Genomic DNA, 24993 nt, shown 5'->3' with positions numbered 1-24993 from the left:
GGTGGGAGGGGGTTAGTGACCACTGGGGGAGTCAGGGGAGGTGATTCCCGATTCCCTCCGGTGGTCATCTGGTCATTTAGGGCACTTTTTTGGGACCGGTTCATGAGAAAAAAGGGTCCAAAAAAAGTGTCCTAAATTCTCACTAAAAACGCCTTTCTTTTTTCCATTATCGGCCGAGCACGCCCATCTCTGCTCGGCCGATAACCACGCCCCAGTCCCGCCTTCACCACACCCCCGTCAACTTTATTCGCTCCCGCGACGGAGTGCAGTTGAAGACGCCCAAAATCGGCTTTAGATTATACTGATTTGGCCGCCCACGGGAAACGGACGCCCATCTCCCGAGCATGGGCGTTTTTCTCACTTCAAAAATAAGCAGGATAGTAACATAGTGAATCACGGCACATAAAGACCTGTACTGTCCATCTAGTCTGCCCAACAAGATAAACTCATTTTACATGATACTTTATATGCATACCAGAGTTTGATTTGTCCTTGCCATTCTCAAGGCACAGACTGTAGAAGTCTGCCCAGCACCAGTGGCGTAGGAAGGGGGGGGGGGGGGGGTGTTGGCTCGCTGGTTCCCTGCTCTTTCTGCCTCGGAACAGGTTACTTCCTGTTCCGGGGCAGAGAAAGCAGGGAAGGGGCAGAGAAAGCAGGGAAGCAGCAGAGCCGACGCAGCTCCCAGTTACGTGCACTGGGGGCGGATCGGCCCTCCCGCCTGCCCCCTGCTGAAAGGTAGGGTGCGTTTCAGGGGGGGGGCGCCATGCCCTGCACCCGGGGGGGCGGGGGGGGGGGGTGCGCAGCGGCGACCCGCCCCGGGTGTCAGGCACCCTCGCTACGGCACTGCCCAGCACTCTTCTTGTACTAAAAGTTCTAAAGCTAATGTCGAAGCCCCTTAAAATTTACACTCAAGCCCACCCATATCTATTCTGTCACAATCAGGGCGTAGACCGTAGAACTCTGCCCGGCACCGGTTTTGCTTCCCAATTACTGGCATCACCACCCAATCTCTGCTAAGATTCCGTGGATCCATTCCTTCTAAACAGGATTCCTTTGTGTTTATCCCACGTGTGTTTGAATTCCATTACCATTTTCATCTCTACCACCTCCTGTGGGAGGGCATTCCATGTATCCACCACCCTTTCTGTGAAAAAATACTTCCTGACATTATTCCTGAGTCTGCCCCCCTTCAACCTCAATTCATGTCCTCTAGTTCTACCGTCTTCCCATCTCCGGAAAAGGTTTGTTTGCGGATTAATACCTTTCAAATATTTGAATGTCTGTATCATGTCAACCCTGTTTCTCCTTTCCTTAAGTAGGAACAGTTTTAATTATGGCCCAATAGTTCTGTCATGATAAAACTGTTAAAATGTACACCACTGAGGTTCCAAGTATGAAAACCCCTTTAGGGAGATATATGATGTAATGGCAAGTCCAGAGGAGTACAACTTGTGAGAAAGTATTTAGTCCTCCACAGAGCCTTATTTTGGTACATTTAACAAACACCTTCTTTCCAATGTGGGGAGGAGGAGGTAAGGCAGACCTGGTCTTGAGTTTGCTTTACTGTATTCGGGAGTTTTAGTTCTGCTTTTCTCATGAAATCTAATATGCAAATTAAACCTACAGCCCCATTCATGCAATGGAGTAAACCTAGCACTGGATAAACCCTGTCAGGCAAATCTGGAACCTAGGAGATACCTTCATGTCTTAAGCATGATTTCATTATCTAGAAATCGCTGCTACAATGTTCTATGGGGGTTCTTAGAACTCATTAATTCCGACACAGTCAAACACTGACACCCCCTCCCCATTTATTAAGCTGTGCAGCAATGCCAACACCGGCATTAGCGAATGGCAGCCACTAGTGCAGCTTAGTAAATACGGGGGGGGGGGGGGGAGTGAATCCTACATCAAGGGGTGGAGGTGTATTAGTAAACACCTCAGATGAAGTCACAGAGATAAATATCATCTGAAAAGGTGCAATTGCCTCGCATGTACCTGCTTTTTGAAATGACAATAAAAAGCAAAGAATAGAGGGGGGAGGGGCATTAAATTCAACTATAAAATAATTACGATTACTCATTTGTGCCCAAACTTTTACACCTTGATGTGATTTATAAACTAAACAGAAGCTTCAGTTTCAGGTATCAGTGCCTGAAACACAGATCCTCAATTCCCTTAGATAGTTCTATTCACAGAGTGAGTTGGTCGTTATTTGTACCTCTTTGAAAGTACAAAAAAGCCCCAATCAAGGCTTGGCCTAATACTGCTATCAGTCATCATAATTCTTAGAGGGTTTCCGTAATTTACACAGTTTGAATCCCAAGCATTTCATCACATCTCTGCAACACAGCTCAAAAGAGTATTCTACATATGTAGCAATGTGTCTCATACCTTCGGCAATAGGTATTAATAAATAAATAAATTCATAGACCATTCAAATCACTGCATTACCTTAAAAATAAAGTGCCCAACAGAGATGTACACAAAGCAAACATCTTCCCATTTTGTTTTTGGTTTGGCCTTTTCCCTTAAATTCTTTTTGTTCCATTTCAAACATGCATTAGAACTTTAAAGGATGCAAATTAACTTAGAGGCAAGTTTGTTAACATGTGCTAAGCAGTTAACTCATGAAATCAGCAAGAGGTAACTTCAGGGCACAGCTACTTTAGCCGTTACTGAATTAGCACAACAACCTGTGCTAATTCACCAACTGCATACCACAGCAACCGAATACATTATCAGCAGGTAATGAGTGTGGACTGTGTATTGCAGCTAGCACATAGGGTACAAAGGCTCGTAAAAGTCTATGCGCCAGGGGCATAGCCAGACTTCGGCGGGAGGGGGGTCCAGAGCCCAAGGTGAGGGGGCACATTTTAGCCACCCCCCTGGCGTTGCCAACCCCCCTGCCATTACCGACCCACCCACCCCCCGCCACCAGCAACTTTGGCCCCCCCCCCCGACGAACCTTTTGACCCCGCTGTCGCCTACCTTTACTGGTGGGAGACCCCAACCCCCGCCAGCCGAGGTCCTCTTCTTCCTTCATTCTGTTTCTGAGTCTAAAGTTCTGCACGTTATACGTGCAGGACGTCAGACTCACAGAAACAGAACAAAGCCTTGCGATTTGCAGGGCTTCGTTCTGTAGCTACAACCCTGCTATGCACACCCAGCACACGCTAAATCAGCATTACTGCCCAACTACCGCATGCCTGGTAACTCTGAATTTGGCACGTGCTGAAAACACGCAGTAGAAAATCGTGTGGCGTTTACCCAGCAGTAAATGGCAGTGGATACACGTTGCATGCCTACCACTCGGGTAGCATGTGAGACCCTACCGCTAAGTCAATGGGTGGTGGTAAGGTCTCAGGTCAAAAATGGACGCACAGTTTTTTTATTTTGCCGCATGTCCATTTTTGGGTCCCTTTAAAAAAAAAAAAGCCCTTTCTCCAAAAACTGACTTGGCACGTGAACAAAATCTGTCCGCAGCTTAGAAAAAGGGCCCCATGGCGCTTTATCACACGCTGTCACTTGCATAGTAACCATAAATGCACTTACTGCCTGCTAAGTACTAATCAGAAAATGCTGGGCATGTCCCCAACAGTAAGCATTCAGGCTTTACTTATAATGCATTAGTTTTTGCATTTAACACAGTAAATGCAAAAACAGAGCCTTTACTGTATGTTAAGTTGATTTTGTGTGCATTGAATTTAAGGTGAATTAATAAATGCATGCATTCTCCTAGTTCCACCAATCTTTCTCTTTTAATTTACTTGTTTGTACTTTTAATTATGCTGAAGAGAACTACAGCCAACTGTTCAAATTTAAAAGTTCAGCACAAGCAACCATCTGTCATTATGTGACTCAATTAATTAGGAAACAAATAAAATTAAAAAAAATCTCCACTTTGGAAGCTATGCAACCTCCCTCTCAAAGGAAAAATAACGAAAAACAAAAACCACAAACCTACTAATCGGAAGTTCACAAGTGAGTAATCACATTCTGGTTCCCGCCCTCTCCCTTCCATCCCCCAATCTCATTTACCTCGATTCCCCAAGGGGCTCCTATTGCCTCGCTGATACTGGTGTGGCCTTGAACTTCCGCACATCCAGCGGTACCTGTCAATTTCCATTTCTGGTCTGGTGATCACTGCCAATTTTAGGTGGTAAAAAGTCAGTGTCTCCAGCATACATTTTCATTCTGTTCAGTACTTTTTTTGTTCATTTATATTTGAAGTGGAGTGTCCAGAGCTAAAAGTGCATTTGACGATTTCCACTCCCTTTCCATCCCTCAGTTCCCAATCTGTACCAACTGTGACCAGGAAAGCAACGTACAACATTCACCTTTTCTGCGTTTTTTATGGACTATCACCACCCATAGTTACAAGCATCCCTAGACATCTTCACAATTCATTTGTTTGAATACGGTAAGAAAAAAAATATGCTTCAATCTTTTTTTTTCTGCAGTGGCAGGTCAGATCTTTAGTTTTATCTTAAATACACTTTTTACACAACATTTTCTTTCCTATCCCTGCTATTTTTAGAACTTATGAGCCCAGTTAGAAGGTAATTGTTGCTGGTTGTAGCAACAGAACGAGCTGTTCAGTCAAGTGACAGCTAATTCTCCTACACAGATTTTTAAAATAATTGTCTTTCCTACCCACTCACGTCCAGCCTCTTCATTCCTTTAATTTTTTTGTTTGTTTTTTAAAAATATACACACACATATATATACATATACACACACACACACATCTCCTAATATACACAGTAATACTCTTCTGAAAACACATCACTCCAGCACTTAAGGCCCCGATGATCAATTCTCCACACTGTTCCAAAACAGCTCCCTATAAATAGCACTGGAACAGCATGGGGAATTAACTCCCCAATGATCAAAGCTAATAGCATGCAAATTTATACACATTATTAGCATTGATCATCTTGGGAAGGGTTGGGATGATTGTGCCTGAGCGCATCTTCCCGCACTTGTTTCACAGGTCTGGGCTGTCAAACCCTGGACCAGTCAAACACAGGGGCTGGAGATCTGTGGGACCCCCGGACCCACTTCCCAATGCAAGGCCCCCCCCCCCCAACATGAGGGCACTGGGGGTTAGAGGTCCGGTGGATCTCCAGCTCCTCTAACCCCCACAAACACAAATTTACCTGGTGGCCCAAATGGGCTGCAGACGCACCCCCCCCCCCCCCCCCGATGATCTAGTAGCAAACCCTCCTGCCCTCCCATACCTCAGCATTGGAGGAGGGAGTGGCACCCCAAGCCCAAAGCAGAAGCAACAGGTTCCTGTTGCTGAGAAGCAGGAGGAAAAGAAACCTGTGAGGGAGACAACATGGCCACCATTCCTGCTGAAATCGGGACCGAGTCCCAATGCCTCAGCAGGAGGGAGGGCAAATCAACTCCAGCATGCACCCCCACCCAGGCCATTTCCAAAGTCAGAAATGGTCCATTGCACTGTGGGCACACAGAACTGGCACACAGTGCTAAGCTGATGGCTCTTGCTCACAGTGCGGCGCTTCCCAGTCACATGTCAGGCAGGCAGATTTGCATACCAAGGGAGTGTATGCAAATTTATCTCACGCATATTCATTGTATGGTATCTTGAAAACCTGACTGGCTAGGTGTGTCCCAAGGATTGGGTTTAGAACCCCTGGTTTACAGTGATACTGTGTCTAGAGAAGAGAGGATTCATAAATGCCCTGGAAAGTGGATGGTGCTATGTATAATCTGGGTAAGAAATTTAAAGCTTTTTTAAAATATGGATTTGAATTGTTTTGTTTGTGATATGTTTATCTTTTTATTTTAGTTTTTTTAATGTTTATTTTCCTTTGTTAGGGTCAGATACCTGCAGCGATAACAGAGATCAGTGCATGGATTGAGGCCAAGATGCAGTGTGCCAAAACATGTCTGGTTGAAAAAAATATTTTGTATTAAAGGACTATTGGACTGGTCTAAAGAGACTTTTTTTTTTTAAATAAAATTGTTTTAATTTTGTTATGTATGTAAATAAGATTAGGGGTTCTTTTACTAAGCTGCGCTAAAAAGTGGCCAACGGTAGGTTTTAGCACGTGGGTTTCCTGTGTGTGTGTGTGTGGTTTTGTTGTTGTTTTTGTGTTGTGTGTGAATGTTCCAATGAATATGTTACTTTCCTAACTAAATTTCTGTATTGGAGTCGTTTAAATAAAACACCGCTTTGATCTCTACAAGTTAAGCAGTATATCAAGTGTTAACAAATATACATGACCACAGATGTTAGCTTACAGGAATTTTTGCCACCCTGAGCCAGTACCTCATTTGCTCACCACTTGAGCCGGCCCTGAGCTTGGGTGAACCAACATTAAGTTTTATGATACCACAAAGTACACTAGAAGAAAGGGATATATACAAAAGCACCCAATTGCTTTGGTTCACTGAATTCTTCTATAAAATCTGACTGAATTATATCTAACAATGTAATCCTTAGACCTTAGTTGGTAGTCCTAGGCAGTGCTTTTTTTGTGCCGGTACGCAGCAGTACGGCGTACCGGCACCTTTTTTTCAGGTCCCGCTCCCATCCATTTAATTTTTCCGGTCACGATTCCCCTCTCTCCCCTGCCCTCCCCTCCATGCCAGCAACTCTCTCTCTCCTGCCCTGCATGTCCGACATGTCCCCTCTCTCCCCTACCCTCCCCTCTCCAAGTCGTGACGAACCAGCCGGCGGTGAAGACAGTGGTAATCACTGATGCAGGCACGCAGAAAACACAGGGCGCGCGCAAGCAGGTTCGTCTTCTCCTCTGATCTCGCGTTGCTTCCCTCTCAGCCTTCGAGGGCGGGACGCACTGAGAGGGAAGCAATGCGAGATCAGAGGAGAAGACGAACCTGCTTGCGCGCGCCCTGCGTTTTCTGCGTGCCTGCATCAGTGAGTACCACTGTCTTCACCGCCGGCCGGTTCGTCGCGATTTGGAGAGGGGAGGGCAAGGGAGAGAGGGGACATGTCGGACATACAGGGCAGGGGAGAGAGAATTGCTGGCATGGAGGGGAGGGCAGGGGAGAGAGGGGACATGTCGGACATGCAGGGCAGGGGAGAGAGAAATGCTGGACATGGAGGGGAGGGCATGGGGTAGAGGAGACATGCTGGCCATGGGCAGGGGAGGGAGGAGAATTGCTGGGCATGGATGAGGGGAGGGCAGGGGAGGGAGGCGACATGCTGGGCATGGAGGGCAGGGGAGGGGAGAGAGAAGTGCTGGACGTGGAGAGGAGGGCAGGGGGAGAGGATACATGCTGGACATGAGCAGGGGAGGGAGGCAGGGGGAGAGGAGGGTTGCTGGACATGGGTGGATGGAGTAGAGGGCAGGGGGAGAAAAGAAATGCTGGACATGGATGGAGGCGAGGGAAGAGAGTGAGGAAGGAGATGAGATGAGGGAAAAGGAAGAGAGGAGAAAATCTGCACATGGATGTAGAAAATAGGCAGAAGCTGGATCCACTGGACAGTCAAGTCTGCGGAGGACCCAGCTTTTACATACGGATGTAGGGCAAGAAATGAAGAAAGGCGAAAAGTAAAGAACTAAATGGAAAGGAAGCCCTGGAAACGGAGTTAAGAGGACAGAAAGCAGCAGAATCAGATACTGAGCCAGCATGATCAGAAAAACAAAGTCACCAGACAACAAAGGTAGAAAAAATCATTTTATTTTCATTTTAGTGTCTGGAATATGTCCAATTTGAGAATTTACATCTGCTGTCTTATTTTGCACTGGGTATACTGGAACTGTAACAGCTTACAGAAATTATTTATAATGAAAAAAAATCACATTATTTTTTTCTCCTATACTAGTATAATATTTTCAATGATGTCACGGTCTGTGCCCTGAAGAGCACAGGTACAAATCAAAGTAGGGTATACACAAAAAGTAGCACATATGAGTTATCTTGTTGGGCAGACTGGATGGACCGTGCAGGTCTTTTTCTGCTGTCATCTACCATGTTACTATGTTTATATGCGCTATGGCTGGTATAGGGGGTGTGGCTAATGTGGGTGTGGTTATAATAGGGGTGGAGTCATATGTGGTGACTCCGCCCACAATGAGTACCTGCACCTTTTTTTCTACAAAAAAAGCACTGGTCCTAGGAGGGACCTTCCTATAATACTACTACTACTACTATTTAGCATTTCTATAGCGCTACAAGACATACGCAGCACTGCACAAACATAGAAGAAAGACAGTCCCTGCTCAAAGAGCTTACAATCTAATAGACAAAAAATAAATAAAGTAAGCAAATCAAATCAATTAATGTGAACAGGAAGGAAGAGAGGAGGGTAGGTGGAGGCGAGTGGTTACGAGTCAAAAGCAATGTTAAAGAGGTGGCCAAGGATGGGGCAAGACGTAGGGCCTCAGGAAGTTTATTCCAGGCGTAGGGTGCAGCGAGACAGAAGGCGCGAAGTCTGGAGTTGGCAGTAGTGGAGAAGGGAACAGATAAGAAGGATTTATCCATGGAGCGGAGTGCACGGGATGGGGTGTAGGGAAGGACGAGTGTGGAGAGATACTGGGGAGCAGCAGAGTGAGTACATTTATAGGTTAGTAGAAGAAGTTTGAACAGGATGCGAAAACGGATAGGGAGCCAGTGAAGCGACTTGAGGAGAGAGGTAGTATGAGTAAAGCGACCCTAGCGGAAGACGAGACAGGCAGCAGAGTTTTGAACCGATTGGAGAGGGGAGAGGTGACTAAGTGGGAGGCCAGCAAGAAGCAGATTGCAGTAGTCTAAACGAGAGGTGACAAGGGTGTGGATGAGGGTTTTGGTAGAGTGCTCGGAAAGAAAGGGGCGGATTTTACGGATGTTGTAAATTTTACGGATGTTGTAAAGAAAGAAACGACAGGTCTTGGCAATCTGCTGGATATGAGCAGAGAAGGAGAGAGAAGAGTCAAAGATGACCCCAAGGTTTCGAGCTGAGGAGACAGAGAGAATGAGAGAGCCATCAACAGAAATAGAAAACGGGGGGAGCGGGGAGGTGGGTTTGGGGGGGGGGGGAAAAATGAGAAGCTCGGTTTTCGTCATATTTAATTTCAGGTGGCGTTGAGACATCCAGACAGCAATGTCAGACAAGCACGCTGAAACTTTGGTTTGGATGCAAGGTGAGATATCAGGGGTAGAAAGGTAGATTTGGGAGTCATCAGCATAGAGATGGTAGGAAATGCCATGGGATGAAATTAATGAACCAAGGGAAGAAGTGTAGATAGAGAAGAGGAGGGGACCAAGAACAGAACCCTGAGGTACGCCGACAGGCAGAGGGATAGAAGTAGAAGAGGATCCACCAGAATGAACACTAAAGGTGTGGAGGGAGAGGTAGGAAGAGAACCAGGAAAGGACAGAGCCCTGGAATCCAAGTGAGGACAGGGTATCGAGAAGTATGCTGTGATCGACAGTGTCAAAAGCAGCGGAAAGATCAAGAAGAATGAGGATGGAATATTGACCTCTGGATTTAGCCAGTAATAGGTCATTGGAGACTTTAGTAAGCGCAGTTTCGGTTGAGTGGAGAGGGCGAAAACCAGATTGTAGTGGGTCAAGAATAGCATGTGAGGAGAGAAAATCAAGGCAGTGGCGGTGAACAGCACGCTCAAGTAATTTGGAGAGAAAAGGAAGGAGGGAGATGGGTCGGTAATTAGAGGGACAAGTAGGGTCGAGTGAAGGCTTCTTAAGGAGAGGTGTGACCACAGCATGTTTAAAGGCAGCAGGGACAGTTGCAGTGGAAAGTGAGAGGTTGAGAATATGACAGATAAAAGGAATAAGAGCAGGAGAGATGGCATTAAGAAGGTGGGTGGGAATGGGATCAGAGGAACAGGTGGTACATTTTGAGGAAGAAAGGAGAAGTGTAGTTTCCTCAATAGTAACTTCAGGAAAGGAGGAAAGAGAATGAGGGGAAGGAGAGAGAGGGGAATGGACTAGTGGAGGGAGAGGTGGTGAGGTAGAGAAAGCAAGGTTTATCTTTTGAACCTTGTTGTGAAAGAATTCAGCAATGTACTTTGAGGGTGTAAATGTACTTTGAGGGTAAAATTGAGGGTAAAATTTAAGTGTTTGTGGGCCCAATTCATTTGAAGAATTTTGTTGAAACCGGGTCTCACTGGCCCCCCCCCCCCCCTTTGCCTAATCATCTGATAGTGGATAATATGTCTGCTAACTTAAGTGAAAAGTCTATTTAAAAGCTTTAATTTTTCTGCTCTATTATGAAATTAATTTGAATAAAATCCAAATAATAAATTTGGAGTCTTCTGAGTTTCCTTCCCCCCCCCCCTTTTCTTTACTGTGTTAATTTATAATACATTCTGTCACATGTAGTTTTCTTAACCATTGCATTTAAATATGTGCTTTTTTTCTCGCTTATATTTGTATATTTCTACTGATAAACTATCAAACACATCACTCCAATATAGCGTCACACTGGGGATTCAGATCTGAAAGATAAAATGTATTAAATAAAGAAAAAAATAGCCTTTTATGCTCCACTGTAAATATTAACATCACAGGCTTCCACCACCTTCCGGAAAAAAAAAAACCACAGAGAAAAACTCCCAGAATATTTCAAAAATTCTAAAGAAGTGGGAGAAAAGTCTGTGTTTAAAAAACACATGAATCCATTCATTAGTAAGGATGGAAGTTTAAGCAATTCTAGCAATGTTATAAGAGTTTTTGCTCTATTTTGAGTTTTCTTTACTTGCAGGAAGGCTTCTCTGTTTGAATGAGGATTTTAGTCTAGTGAGGGATTGCTAATTAGTGTCTATTTGGGTGATTTATATTCATAGTGAGATTTAGTGTTGTGGGTATTTGGATCTGTATTATGTTAAATTGTATTACCCTCCCTTCTGTTTTTTAAACACAGACCTTTCTCCCACTTCTTTAGAATTTTTGAAATATTCTGGGAGTTTTTCTCTGTTTTTTTTTTTTCGGAAGGTGGTGGAAGCCTGTGATGTTAATATTTACAGTGGAGCATAAAAGTCAGGCTCCCTGTTACACTGAGGCTATTTTTTTTACATTTAATACATTTTATCTTTCAGATCTGAATCCCCAGTGTGACACTATATTGGAGTGATGTGTTTGATAGTTTCTTTGTTACAACTACACACTCGTTGCAGATTGTTTATTTGTGATATTTCTACTGATGGAATTTATTTTCTGTTTTCAACTTTTGTACTTGTGGTAGCATTGTGAATTCAAATAAAAATAAAAGTTTTTTAAAAAATGAACGAGTATATTTAGTACTTTAGGACAAGCTCATGTAGTTCCTGGTTTTCCCATATGTCTTTGGGGTGGAAGGGTGGTGAGAAATCATCTGTTTTGTAGGGTGTAGGAATATTGGGCATGAAGCATTATACAAAAAAAAAAAAAAAAACACCCCCCCCCCCCCCAAACCACTTCAGTTATAATACAATACAGACCTCTTATTCTTACAGATTGTTTGATAGAAATTAAATATACCATTTCTAAAAACACCTATTTTAAAGTCCTTAGAAGTAGAGTGAGTGCTGAAAGCAATCCCAAACCCTCTTCAGTAGAAGCCTAGATCAACTTGCTTTCAGACTTAAGACTCATGGTTCCACAGCCAATCAGTTCTTCAAGCAATCTACTATGAATATGCATGAAATTTCCACATACGGGACTTCCAATGTATACAAGTCCCCCTACTGCTGCATACCCAGGGAAATCCAACTGGTTGCAGAATCATTAGGACAGGTCTGATAACCTCTTGTCTAGACTATCTGATTTCATAAACAATCATTGCAAACCCTTCTGTTGTACAAGCCATCTATTAAACCTACTCACACAAGAGAATCAGGAAATCTTTGGTTCTTATTCTGACATTTCTAGAAAGTTTTTGCAGCTTTGACTCCTCCCAGAAGCTGTCAAAGGCAGATGTTCTAATGTGTACCATAAGTTAGGAGCCTTTAGGGGTCATTTTACAAAGCTGTGGTAAAAAGTGGCCTTAGCGCACCCTTATGTGGGTCTTTCCTACACTACCGCTGCCAGAAAATGACCACTTTTCCATTTGTTGGAATTAATAGCCATGCGTTGTTGCCATTAGTGCACAGTCATCAACAAAAACTAGCATGGGAGCCCTTACCCCTACCCATTCTGTAGGCAGTACAGGCTAATGTGCTAATCCTGTGCTAATAAGTTAGTGTGAAGCAATGTAGATGTGCTGATTAGCGCAGAAATGCCCACTCTTCCCCCCAACCCCCCCCCCCTCCCAGAAGAATAAAAATTTTTACTATGTAGTTTGTACATGCACATTCAGAATTAACTGTGTGATGCAGTACAACCCACAGTAAGCCCTTTTAAGCTACGGTATGCATGTGCTAGCTAGTGCTTATTGCAGCTTAGTAAGAGGAGCCCTTAGTACATTCCATCTTGAATAGAATTGTTTCAAGGAGAGGGTATATAAATTATTATAAATGAAATATTTTGCTACAGGGGCTTATTTGCCTAGAAGTTGAGATGGCAAAATTAAGCACATAACATTTTTGCAAAAATTTGCAAAACGTTCATAGAAAACCTATTTACACTTAACTGAAGCCTAGTATTTAAAACTACCTGTGGATATGACAGTTTAATCTGGCGAGTCCAAAGAAATCCCCTTCAATAAGTGGTGTGGGACTGGTCACCTCTCTAGCTGACTTCAGATAGACACTGGCAGGGAGAGTTGAACTTTGAACCGGTGAGAATGCGGAGACCACAGGACAGCAAAGCATGCTGCACAGGTCACACATGGCCTCTTGCGATGGAAATGAGCAGCTTCAGAAAATTCCCAGCTCTTGGCGCTGTGAGCACACAGATCTGGAGCTGGAATTGAAGCTTGCTCCCTTGGGCTTGAAGAATGAATTGCACCTCAAGATACAAGGGCCTGAAGTGGTACTAAGTGACTCTTGGTAAAGTTTACCACCCAGCTAAAGTGCTGCAGGAAGGAGACCACCCAAGTCTTCACACTCCAAGCCTCCTGCTCCAAACAGGCCCAAAGCAGCCAACCATCCAGACATGAGTGCACTATTATTCCTTCCCTGTGAAGGAATGCCAAAACCAAGGCCATAAACTTGGTAAAAGGTTAGAAGGGATGAAACAGAAACACAGAAATACAGAGGCAGATAAAGACCATATGACCTATCCAGTCTGCCCATCCATGCCATCTACTATCATTTCCTTTACCTTAGAGATCTTATGTATGTGTCCCAAGCTTTCTTGAAATTAGATATAGTCAGAGGCTGTTCCACAAATTCACCACCTTTTCTGTGAAGTAATATTTCCTTAGATTATTCCTGAGATTGTCTCCTTTTCACTTTCATCCTATGCCCCCTCACTGCAAAGATTCTTTTCAATTGTAAGCCTTGCCTCCTGTGCATTCATGCCATGGAGCTATTTAAAAGTTTGTAATCTCTCCCCTCTCCTGTGTTTCTTCCAAAGTATACATATTGAGATCTTTAAGTCTCTCCCCATATATTTTATGACAAAGACCAATGACCATTTTAGTAGTGAGGCCAAACAAGAGCTCTCAACTGAAAGTGCTCCTCAGGGCACAAAACCACAAGTGGTGGTTCTGGCATCCTGAATGGCAATGTAGAAGTACACTTTCAAAAGGATCAGAAGCCAGAAACTCACAGATTTTTATATGTTCTTTTAAACATGTATAATATATTTATAGGTTTCTTAGAATTTCAATTGTGACCCCTGAGGCAGACGCCTAGGTGCGTCGAAACACGGACCATGTCTGGTCCCTTGATTGACCAATAAAGCGTTTTCTCTCAACACCATCTCCCGAGTTGGTTTCGTCTGTGGTCAGCCTTTACTCCTTTTGTACTGTGTGGATTCGTCGTAGAGGCTACTCCTGTTTTGGTGCTTCTCACAAGCTAATGGTAACATTAGCCCATGGCTATTAATAAAAATAATGCAATCTTTATAACACTGCAGGCTGTAGGAAGCAGCAGTTATGTAATCAAATTAAAATGTATTTTCAAGGATGCTGTGTAATGTGTTAAAAATAACAGAAATTTTAGTTACTACTGGTGTCAGCCATAGCAAATATTAAGCCACTGAAATCAGAATTTCATTCTTTTTCTTTAGTTTGTACATACGTATTTAGAAGTCATACCTAAAAATTTCAAGGGATGTATGGAAAAAAAATAGATGATTCAGAAGTGACCTAGCAGGGGGCAGAAAAAAAAGGAACAATACCTACAGAAGAGGCATAATGGTGGAAAAGTGGAGGAAAAGGTGATGGAAGCATGTTGGGTGCACTAGAATATTGCTTCTCAACCTAGTTCCATCAGGTTTTCAGGATATTCACAATCAAGAGTGGCCCATGGCAAGCTACTACCTGAGGCAACGGATGAGATGCTGCCCCTGCCCCCCCCCCCTCCTCCAAGTGCAACATCTCTCCCTTCACATTTTCTCTCCAAACTCCTTTCCTCCCCCTCCCTCCAATGGTCTGGCATCTCCTCTCTTCCTTCAAAAACCCCTTCCCCGAATCTACCTTTTCTTGTTTTCCAAAAGTTGCCGTTGGTAGCGATTCCCATAGGTTGCCCTGCCGCTGGCACCGGCCTCTTCTCTCTACTGCAGCCCACCTCTGAGGAAACAGGAAGTTATGTCAGAGAGGTGGACTGCAGTAGAGAGAAGAGGCCAGTGCGGCGGCAGGCAGTCCATGGGAAATCGCTGCCGCCATTGCTTTTTGGAAATCAAGAAAAGGTAGATTCAGGGAAGGGGATTGTTGAAGGAAGAAAGGAAGGAAGGACGGGGTGAGCTGCCAGACTGCAGCCAGTGTGGGAGAATGCTGCTCCATGAGAAGTGCCACCTGAGGTTCCCACTTCAGTTGGCCTAATGGTAGGGCTGCCACTATCCACAACGAATACGCACAACATAGATTTACATACCAAAGGAGGCAGTGCATGCAAATCTCCCTTGTGTACATTCATTGTGGATATCCTGAAAACCTGATAGGTGCCTCAAGGACTGGGTTGAGGAGGACTGTACTAGAAAGACTTGAACTAGCAACACCAGCTGTACACGGTATCTCAGGGATATTTACTGCAGTTGGCAAGGATCCTCAGGCATGAAAGCAAAACCACTCCAGAACTTGTTTATTCCAACATACAGCTATCACTGCAAACATGTCAGAACTTCTCAGGTGACTCGTCCCAATCATAACCTTACAAGACCATGGGCAAGGCATGTGGCTAGTGAGATTTCAGTGTTCCTGCTGCACACCAGGGGAGGAAGGCAGAGCAGTGAAAATTGCGAATGGCAGGCTCCTGCTGCCAATGGATGCCATCATGGTGAGTGACATGCAACTGTGGAGGGGGCAAGGAATGGCCAGCCTGGTGCCACACCTCTCCCTGAAAAAGTGGGCTCTAGTACCACCTTGAAATGGCAAGAATAGAAAAGTGATAAACGTGAATCAAAAGTGGAAACTATTTGCCAAGATACTCCAAGTATATTATTTCTTGCCCTTTAGGTTACCCTTAAAAAAGAAAATTGGTGTATGAATGATTTTACAGTCTTATCAAAGTTGTAATTCTTTTTCTTATATGTTTTTAATTGATTTGTACACCACTCTGCTTGGTAGTTAGAACGGTATAGTAAAAGTAATAAAACTAATCTGTAATGCTTCTTACTATGGGCTTACCCATGGACCTTTTTCACACCACATGCTCTATATTTTAGTTTTATACATTTTGGGGGTGTATAAAAAGGTGTCATATGTCTGCCTTATGCAATGACTCCATATCATCATCTCCCCTCTCTATCCTGATTTGCACAGTCATATAATAATGAAGTGCATAAGTAATAGGAGTGTTGCCATCCTAATCTCTCTCCAGGAATAAGACAGAACCAAAAACAAAGATGGAAGGACTCAAGTTTTATATTTGAATGGCTGTGCATGATTTGGTGGAGATCATTTAATAGAGCTCTCCATTATTTCAAGCAAACTTTCCTTTGCCCAAGTGTGTCCTGCTGAGAGATTCCCATTCATAGCTTGCATTACAGTTGAAAAACTAATCACATAGCCTAAAAGGATGTGAAGGTATTCCATTCAGCAGCATATCAAATATAAATAAACCTGAAACTTCCTGCAAACAGATGTTGCACTTCAAAGTAACACTTTAACCTCACTAGCTCAAGGATCAGCTGGGTTTGAAGAGCACCTCATGGATAAACTATTTCAAAATGTTTGGCAGGGCAGTAACATAAATATTAGGAGTTTTCATAATTTATGGTTTGAGTACAGTAGAGTACTCAGTCTTATCAACCCATGAAATACACTATTATGAAAAACTTTACAGCAGCCACCAGAAGTCTGATCAAAATACATGTGCACAGTAGGGATGGGCATTCATTAGCAATGATATGAGAAAGGTCAATGACATCTCATGTCATTGCACGTCTAACAGAAATGAGCAAAACACAAAAATGTTTTTGCTGATTCTTTCAAGACTGTGTACTATTTGCAAAGAGAGCGTCCATTGTGCATGTGTGAACCACTGAGCATGCATGTATAGTGCTCCTTATCAGAAAACAAATGCACCCTCTTTGCACATTGTGCACTGTCTCCCGAAAAAAGTGCAAATTAAGTGACTTTGCTCCCAAGATGAAAAACATGACCAGATGAAAACAAAAAACCAAATACACCTAGAAATGACAAAATCCATCTCTAATACACAATTAGCATACTAACAGCTACTGCAGTTTAAACCTAGATCTTAACATGTAACCTCAGAGTATATTCTATGAAGCTGTCACAAGATGACTAATCTGAGGTTTTCATTTCTGGGTCCATTTTATTGTCCTCTGCCACCTTGCTGACCCTAGAAAAGTGGTGCTCTGGACTGAAGCAATTGTGGGAGACTTCTCCCACGGCAACTGGGAAAGGAACACACCCTTCCCGAGCATATGCCAAACCCAAAATTATGAAGACAATACCCTTGTGTAAAACTGTGTGCGCACACTGCTGCCCTTTTGTGTTCTATACTTTTTATCTTTTAGCATTACAAATGTTCAAGTAGCACTGCAGCATTGCCACATAATAATATTTCTTTCTACAGATACAAATGCATCCATTTGCTTAATAAAACACTGTTGGACAATTATTTCTTAATTCCATAGGCTACAATTTCTTTTATATTCCTGAGCACTAAAAAAAACCCCACATTTATAAAGGATTAAGAAATGTCTTAGTAACCTAAAATTAGAGAATTCAGATCAGTAATTTAAGACCTAGCCAACCTTTCATGAACCAGCAGTCACTGGTCAAGAGAATGTTAACTCAGTACAACAGTCTAGATTTCATATTTGCCAAGGTTGCTCTTCTATAGATTATTCTTCCCTTAAAATCAGTATTTCATTTTAAATGCTACTCTGTTTTCTTAGATGAAAGCAACACCCCTGCTCTCCATCATTCTGCTATTAATTTAGCTTCTGTGATGCAGTTACTAATACAAAATGGTGTTTCATTATGAGCACTTATTGATTCTCAGCGAGTGCTTTCTTGTGCAACGCTCGGGTTTTGATGTAATTCAGTACTGGGAGTTAAAGTCTGTCACATTTAATATAAACCCTTACCAATGAATGTGTCCAGCATGTCTTATGATTCAATGAAGAAGCAATAAAACACATTTGCTTTTAACTCGGGATGGTTTTGTGCAAAAAAGCAAGACTAAAAAAAAGCAAAGTCCAGATGCATATTTATACACTTAGAGAAATGGCTGTTCCTCGTCACAGTCAATATGGGTGGCATCCAACTTCATAAAGGCATTCGAGCATGGCTCCTGGTCTAGCTTTGCGAAGACAGCTGTTAAATTTGCAGGATTTTTAAACTAACAGCTAGATCACTGCCCGGAGGGAAAGTTTTAGAATAAAGCCAGGGAGCAATCAACACATTTGAACTGCTATGCAACAAAAACCTCTCGTTACAAAAAAACAATAAATTCTGCTCCAGGTGGTAGACAGGAATGCTAACTAGGAAGACCAATGCGTTTTTCAATGTGGGCCATTTCATCCTCCGCATGCATGTTTAGCGACACTGTTCCTTATGCAGTGGATCACCATCAATTCTTTTCATTAGGGTATTGGATTTCAAAAACATTTTACAAGATTCTGTTAAGCAAATCTTCTTTTTGCTGCACAAATCAAATACAAGCAAACGGAACACGTCTGCTCCTCTGTCTAGAAGCATTTTGATTGTACTGCTTGTGTGCTGCATATAATATGGAATAAAATAAAAAGGAAAATGAGTAGTTTTATCACAGTCTATTAATGCCTTGTGGGGGTCTTTCATATAGGTGCACTGACAGTTTTAGCACGCATTAAAAATAGGCTTGCGCTGAACGCTAAAGATGCCAATGTATTCCTATGAGCGTCTTCAGCATTTAGCACTCACCTATTTTTAATGCATGCTAAAAATGCCAGCGTGCCTACGTAAAAGACCCCCTTTGTATGAGGTGCTGTATCTTACAATGAAAAAATACAAATACAAACCAAAAACCCAATACTCCAGTAAGGTTCAGCCTACAGAACACATAAATGACAATCTATTCACCATCTTATTGAATGCACTTTGTGGTTTTAATACACTGCATAGATTTTTTGTACATCAAGACAGCTCATATTTAATAATTCATATACCAATATTTTACAAATGGCACTATTATTTTAATAAAGCTGTTTAGCTTTTTATTCTGATCTGAATGAAACATAAGTATGCCCCTCCTGGCATACAACTTGTTACTTTCACTTACTGAACTCCATATTTATACCTTTAAAAAGAAAAACTACCAGTTTAGCAGTCAGAGAGAAAACAAGTGGTAGGGTCTGTACACAGATTTCTCCATGACTAGAAGATAATAATAAACCCCCCTTTCTATGATAAATTGTCACTGCCCCAGATAAATGCTATGCATTAGTGCTTTGTGAATAAAAGTAATGCAGCCTCGATTGATAATTGAAGTCAATTTGATTAGCAAGTTCAATACCATATTTCTGAGTTTTAATTTTCTTGCAGAAAGGACTGCTTCCACTGTGGTGATCAGCAGCTGTCAGATGGAAAAAAAAATCAGATTTAGCAGCCTTTTCAAAGCTAAACAGACTATATGAACCTAAAAATCAGTCAGAAAATGATTCAATAACATTTTCTTCCCACAGATCATTTCCATATGAAACTGTGTGTAGATTCAACCCATTTCAAAAATGTCATCATGGACAACATACTAAAAAGCTCTATGGTTTCAAAAATATATGGCATTGGCTTTCTTTCTCCCAGCGAGATACTTGAAATCAACAATTACAAAAAATGTTTTTAAATAAAATAAAAAATAGCCAAAATTTCCAAAAGCCATAAAAAAATGAGCACATACACATTAGTGATATTTACACAACTGTTTACATTTGAGAAAAAAATTTCAAAAAAAGTCAACTTTAAGTGAAACAGAGATCATAGTCTACCATTTAAGAATCTCTCTACATAAAGTAAATACAGAGATATTCTTAAATGAACTGCAATGTGTGTGTGTGTATATATATATATATATACATACACACACACAAACACCATGAAAAGTGTCATGCCAATGCTCCTTCTCATGGTCTATGCCTAGTTCATTCCCACTCTCCCCCTACCCCCACACCAATTCCCTAAAAATAAAGGACCTAACCCTTTTTGAAAACACTGAATAAAAAGCTTTGAACAGGCTATTGTTCAAGCTCTAGGCTACCTTTTTTCTCTTGGCTTTGTTCTGTATTTTCCTCTGCAGCAGTTTCCATGGCTGGTTTCATCCCATCCACCAAAAATGCTTTTTTCCCAACAAACACTCTCTTCTCCTCTTCGTCCTCGCTGCCTTCCTCGTCACTTATTTACAGCCTGCAGTGATTGAGTGGCTCTGTTCTTCCCTACAGTAGCTAACAACCCTTTCCAAGATGCAGAAGTCTTTGTCAGCTTCAATTTCACTCTGCTTACTGGTCCATAATGATTTCTGCCAGAAAACTCAGTGATACGTCACCGAGGATCCCAGTTATAAAATAGCCATTCTGTGGCTGATTATGCTTAGACCTTGTATATTTTAAGATGGGAGGAAATCTGCTTCCTAGCAGTTATTCCTCCCCTTTCAACACCCCCTCCCTCTTTTGCTCTCACCCTTTCCTTCTCTAAAGGCTTCCAATGAATGCTAATCAATTCTCATGCCAAAGAATAGATGAGTGACATCACAAGGGTAGGGGGGAATGTGTGCGAGAATGAAAGAAGCCCCCTCCTGCCTCATGACTCAGCTATGGAGCTAGCCCCCTTGTATACTGTCTAAGGAGTGTGCATATCACACAATCACAAGGCTCACTTTCCCATGGGACTCTCATTATGCTTTGCATGTTGATTTATTCCATATGCCCTCTTCTCCTGCAGAGCACTGGAGCAGGATGTACCACGCTGCTTCAAGCTTATGCTTGAAGCAGAGAAATAAGAGCTTGTTCAAAAGCCAATGAAGCAATGAAAAAAAAATCTAAGCACAATATAAAAAAAAAGAACACAAATAAGATATTCCCTAACCACTGCCTCTCAATAAAATATCAAAAAATGTTTTTAAAAACATTTCATCGCAATGTGTGCTTACATGCTTGCTTTTTTTTTTTTTTTTTTTGCAGACAACCTACTAACTCTTAACTACTGCTTTTAGTCGCCAACCAGTGTTCTTTTTCATGTTGACAGCTTTTGATTTCAATGGCTATAGGAGCCAAGGTTACACTTTTAAAATGTAAGCCAATGCCAATTCTGTTTGAAAAGTGTGGGGCTCCATTTACCATGTTCATACTAAATGATTTCCTTTCAGTGAACAAAAATTATCCTAATTATTGTTCATGAACCTTTGAGCCTACACAGGCTACTCCTATCATACGATGGAGTTAAGAACGTCCCATCTTTTGCAGCACAGTCTGTAAAGAGTTCACGTGAAATGAAACAATTCAATGTAATCTTCAGTTCTGATATTTTATGATTCATATCTATTTTCTTCATTGTTTGCTACTCAAATGAAAGCTCAATAAAATTAACATGGTCCTCTGAATTAATATACATATCTACACACACTCCAGTCTCAAGTTTTAATGTCCATGGTAAGAAGAAACCTCAACAAGCAAACGTGTCTCACCGCAGGATTCAACCAGGAAACCACATGCCATCAAATTAATTGGTGATGAGATCAAAATATTTTTCGTTTCCTAAATGATCATAAGTTGTTTTGAAATTGAGTTTGTACAACAATGATGTAAAACACACTAAATTTCCAGTACTTGTGTTGAAAATAAAGTCCTCCAGAACTGAAAGCATGCTTATACATTTACGAGAAACCAAAGCAATATATAGTGTCCGTGTTTAATGTTAAATGCTTAGAGTTCTCTGTTGCAACCAAAACATAAGTGTCAGCTTGTACTATCCCTCTCATGCCCCGAGACATACTATACGAAAAGCAGCACCAACACCATTCACAATCTTTCTAAAATCAAGAGTTAAGAAAAAAAACAAAATGTTAAACATACCCATTTTCTTTCTGGTATTTACTTCATTTCCGAGGTTGAAATAAGTTTTGGAAGTTCTTGCACACTCCTCTGGCTTAGTCACTCCCACCATTCTGAATCTACACAAATCAGGACTCTGCTGTGTAGCTGCTTATTAGAAAGCAAATCCTAGCAACAACCTGATACAGCCAAAAGATTCACGAAGTATAAACAGAGGGAAGAGAGGGGAGGAGGTAAGAGGGGTGTGTCCAAAATTTTTCACACATAAAACTTTCTTGCATTACATTGTGTAAGAACATTGGGGAAAAAACCCATAAAAATAACCCGCCCCCCCCCAAGACAGCAAGAGAAATACAGCATAAAACTGACAAAATGGAGGGGGGGGGGAGATATTTTCAGGCAGGAAATACGGACAAGAGGCACTTGCACTATGCAGCTTCAGAGTCTTCCTTAAACTTATCAAATAAGGAATTTGGGAATCTTGTTCTTTAGTTAAAAATTTAGTTCTCTTCCTCCCAGTATCAAGAAAAAGGATCAACAATGAACCACTTTTCTGCAACAGGGTGCTGCTGGTCACTGTGATTTAGAAAGGTCCTTCATTATCCTTACTGATTTCACCCTATCTGAACCAAAGTTTCAAACTGAGTACGGGTTCTAAAGTCGATTCAGGTTACCCCCCCCCCCCCGAGCATAAGTACACAGTTCACTCAATATGGAGGGTACCCAAGCACCCAAGCTAGCACCTCTGTCTACTTTATGGTTCCATTCACAAAATAGGACATCTGTGCTCAGGGTCAAATACACCAAAAAGTTTCTATAGAAAACAAAATGGGGATGTCCCTATAGTACATCTAATATTCAAAAGGAAAAACAATCATCACCATTGTGCACCTTCACTCAAAAACTGCTTCAATAGTACTAGACAGAGAATTATTCCTTATAAAATTTCTCATCATCGAATCAGCAGTAAAGGGTTAACTATACGTTGTCTGGCCAAGAATGGCTTTCATATGTATCTTTACTAGTGGTTTCTATAGCTTATCAACACAAATATTTCTCTATTCATAAATTAGGTAGAAGCTACATGGCTCAACAATTTTATCCCTTAGCTGAGACCCCTTTGTTTAGGGATCCCCTAAACTGTGCTCCACAACTAGATAGAAAATAACCTTATTCACAGAAGCAGTCTAGAGAAACTGATGTGGTATTCAACATCCACTTTGAATGAAAATGGCCAAGGTCGGAGTAACTTCTGAAGGGGGCGGAGGGGAATGCAAGGGGGGAAAAATCAGCATACAGCTGAGGCACATAATTGCAAATGCCACAATGAGCAAAAACAGGAGGGTATTCAGAAGTTAAAACAATTTTGCTATTTAAAATATACAGCATGAACAAAATAAATGGTATGGGATGGTAAAAATGACTTTTTATTTTATATCATTCAAGATGTCCATGAAAATCTCATTAGTGGTTTCTATGAGCTGTGTGTAATGTAACCATCAGTAACTTTAAACAAAATACAGCCATTATCCCCTATTAGATATTCTGTCATTTTTATGCCTACATGCAAGATAGTCACAGCGCAATATTTCCCTCCCCCTCCAACAATATAAACAGGAAAATCCACAGCTAACCTATGATGTGCTCTTTTTCCAATAAATTATAACATTGGTCTATTCAGATTAGTAGGTCAGCAAGGAAGTCACACTTAATTCATTTCCAACAGACTAAAGCTAGTTTAACCAGAGCAGCTCTTGCAAATCCACCTAATTTATTTACAAAAACTTTCTATACTGCTCCGACAGGCAGAGCAGAGTGGTGTACAGACTACAAAAGAAAGCATGAAAACTATGAAACACTGGAAAGCACGGCACTCATACCAAGAGTTGGGTAGAATTAAGGAACAAAAAGGCAAGTGGTAGGGAATTTAAGGGGGGGCAACCACAGTAAAGCAGGTCAAGAGGCAAAACAGGTTTAGCTGGTGACTTCAGTCAGACTTTCTCCAAAAGCTAACTGAAAGAGCCAAGTTTTTGCTCAACTTTAAAATTCTTAAAGGAGAGATTGCTATGGAGAGAGAGGGGGATATTGTTCCTGGTGCGAGGTGAAAGGGAGAAAAAAGCGCTATGTTGTTTAGATTCCCGATAGGCATGTCTTGGATCAGGCAAAACTAAGTGGTGATTGTTTAAGGAATCAAAGATCCTGGCAGAGCAGTAACGACCAGACAGGCAAGAAAGGTAGTCTGGAATCCCCAGTCTAATGGCCTTGAAGGCAAGTGTCGCAACTTTATGTATTATCCATGGTTCAACAGAAAGCCAATGATATTGTTTCAGTAGAGGTGAGATTATGGTGAAAACAATGGGCACAGCATAGTAACCTGATTGCTGTGTGTTTGCAGTTTCCTTAGTGTATTACGGAGAAAGCTGGTGTAGACAACATTGCAGTAATCCAGATGAGAGGTGAAAAAAAAGGGATTAATCCATGGAAATGTTGGGCATCAAAGAGGTGACGAATTGCCAGAAGACCAGGAAACTTTAGTTAAGTGCAAGATTTGTGGCAGAGGAGTCAAGTAACGAAAACTAGATACTGGCACAATTGAAGTGCCGAAAAATATAATGGAATATAGAGGAGGTGAAGGTGTGGAACAGAACCAGCAAGCAATGGTTTTTATCAGTATTGAGTACTAATTGATGGTCCTTGAGCCAGCTAGCAACTGACTTGAGGCTTCTCTGATAAGGATGTCCATTGGCAAAAAACCATGGCTGCTGATCATTGTTCTCTATCCACAATTTAATGTCTTCACCGATGACCACTTTGGGCCAGATCCAGTAAATGGCAGTAAAAAAAAAAAAAAGGCTCTCAGTGCTATTCTATAAAGGTCACTCCAGGGTGAACACCCTTCAGAATCAGCACTACATGCTATTGTAATCACGCCTAAATTGGGGCTCCAGGACTTATTAGCACCCAATTGTTGTTAATTGGCTCATTAACCAAGTTGCACACGCATCTTAGAATCATACCCAAATTGTGGGTTTGTCTCTTCATATGCCTAAATAAAGCAGTTTTACAAGTGGGGAAAATCCCCCAAAAAACATCCCCCAAACCAATCCATGTCATCTTTCAATGGACAAAGTCAGGAACGTGGATTTGGAACAGAAGCACTTATTTTGCCACATTAAACTACACTAGAAAGAATTACAGAAGTACAATCTGCCCAACTTTATGCCGCTTATACAAGTTAATTACCTCATCTAGAGTTTCCATATGGTGAAAGTTAAAAATCAATGATTCATCTAACTTAGAAACAAGACACTACCTAGGCCTACTAGCTTGTATTTGGCAAACATCTAGCAACAGTTAAGAAGCAAGTTCAGTTACTTCCTTAACATTATTGGCTGCTTAATTATCCTTTTCCCTTAATTTGATAGATTCTGGTGTAGAAAACCAGAGTACATGCTGGTGGGGGGGGGGGGGGGG

At 41.8% G+C, this 24993-nt stretch overlaps 1 protein-coding gene across 6 annotated transcripts in view; it reads right to left on the bottom strand.

Moving 5' to 3' along the window:
- The window catches only part of GPM6B (glycoprotein M6B), a 277755-nt gene that overhangs the window by 103431 nt on the left and 149331 nt on the right, over positions 1-24993 (bottom strand). The window contains exons 1-2 of one of the 6 annotated variants that reach the window (XM_030201574.1): positions 21541-21683; positions 4042-4146 (exon numbers count right to left, since the gene is read on the bottom strand). The exons of 1 other annotated variant lie outside the window; for it this stretch is intronic. In XM_030201574.1, coding sequence (XP_030057434.1) covers positions 4042-4146; positions 21541-21631 — 196 coding nt within the window. In that variant the 5' untranslated portion in view covers positions 21632-21683. Of the gene's footprint in view, positions 1-4041; positions 4147-19730; positions 20091-21540; positions 21684-24993 lie in introns of those variants that run through there. 4 more of the 6 variants (XM_030201573.1, XM_030201575.1, XM_030201578.1 and 1 more) reach the window with 4 other exon arrangements.

This window comes from Microcaecilia unicolor, chromosome 4 (genome assembly GCF_901765095.1).
Source record: "Microcaecilia unicolor chromosome 4, aMicUni1.1, whole genome shotgun sequence".
Lineage (NCBI taxonomy): Eukaryota > Metazoa > Chordata > Amphibia > Gymnophiona > Siphonopidae > Microcaecilia > Microcaecilia unicolor.
Note: the sequence above shows the minus strand (reverse complement) of the source record. Positions and strands in the feature narration are given on the sequence as shown.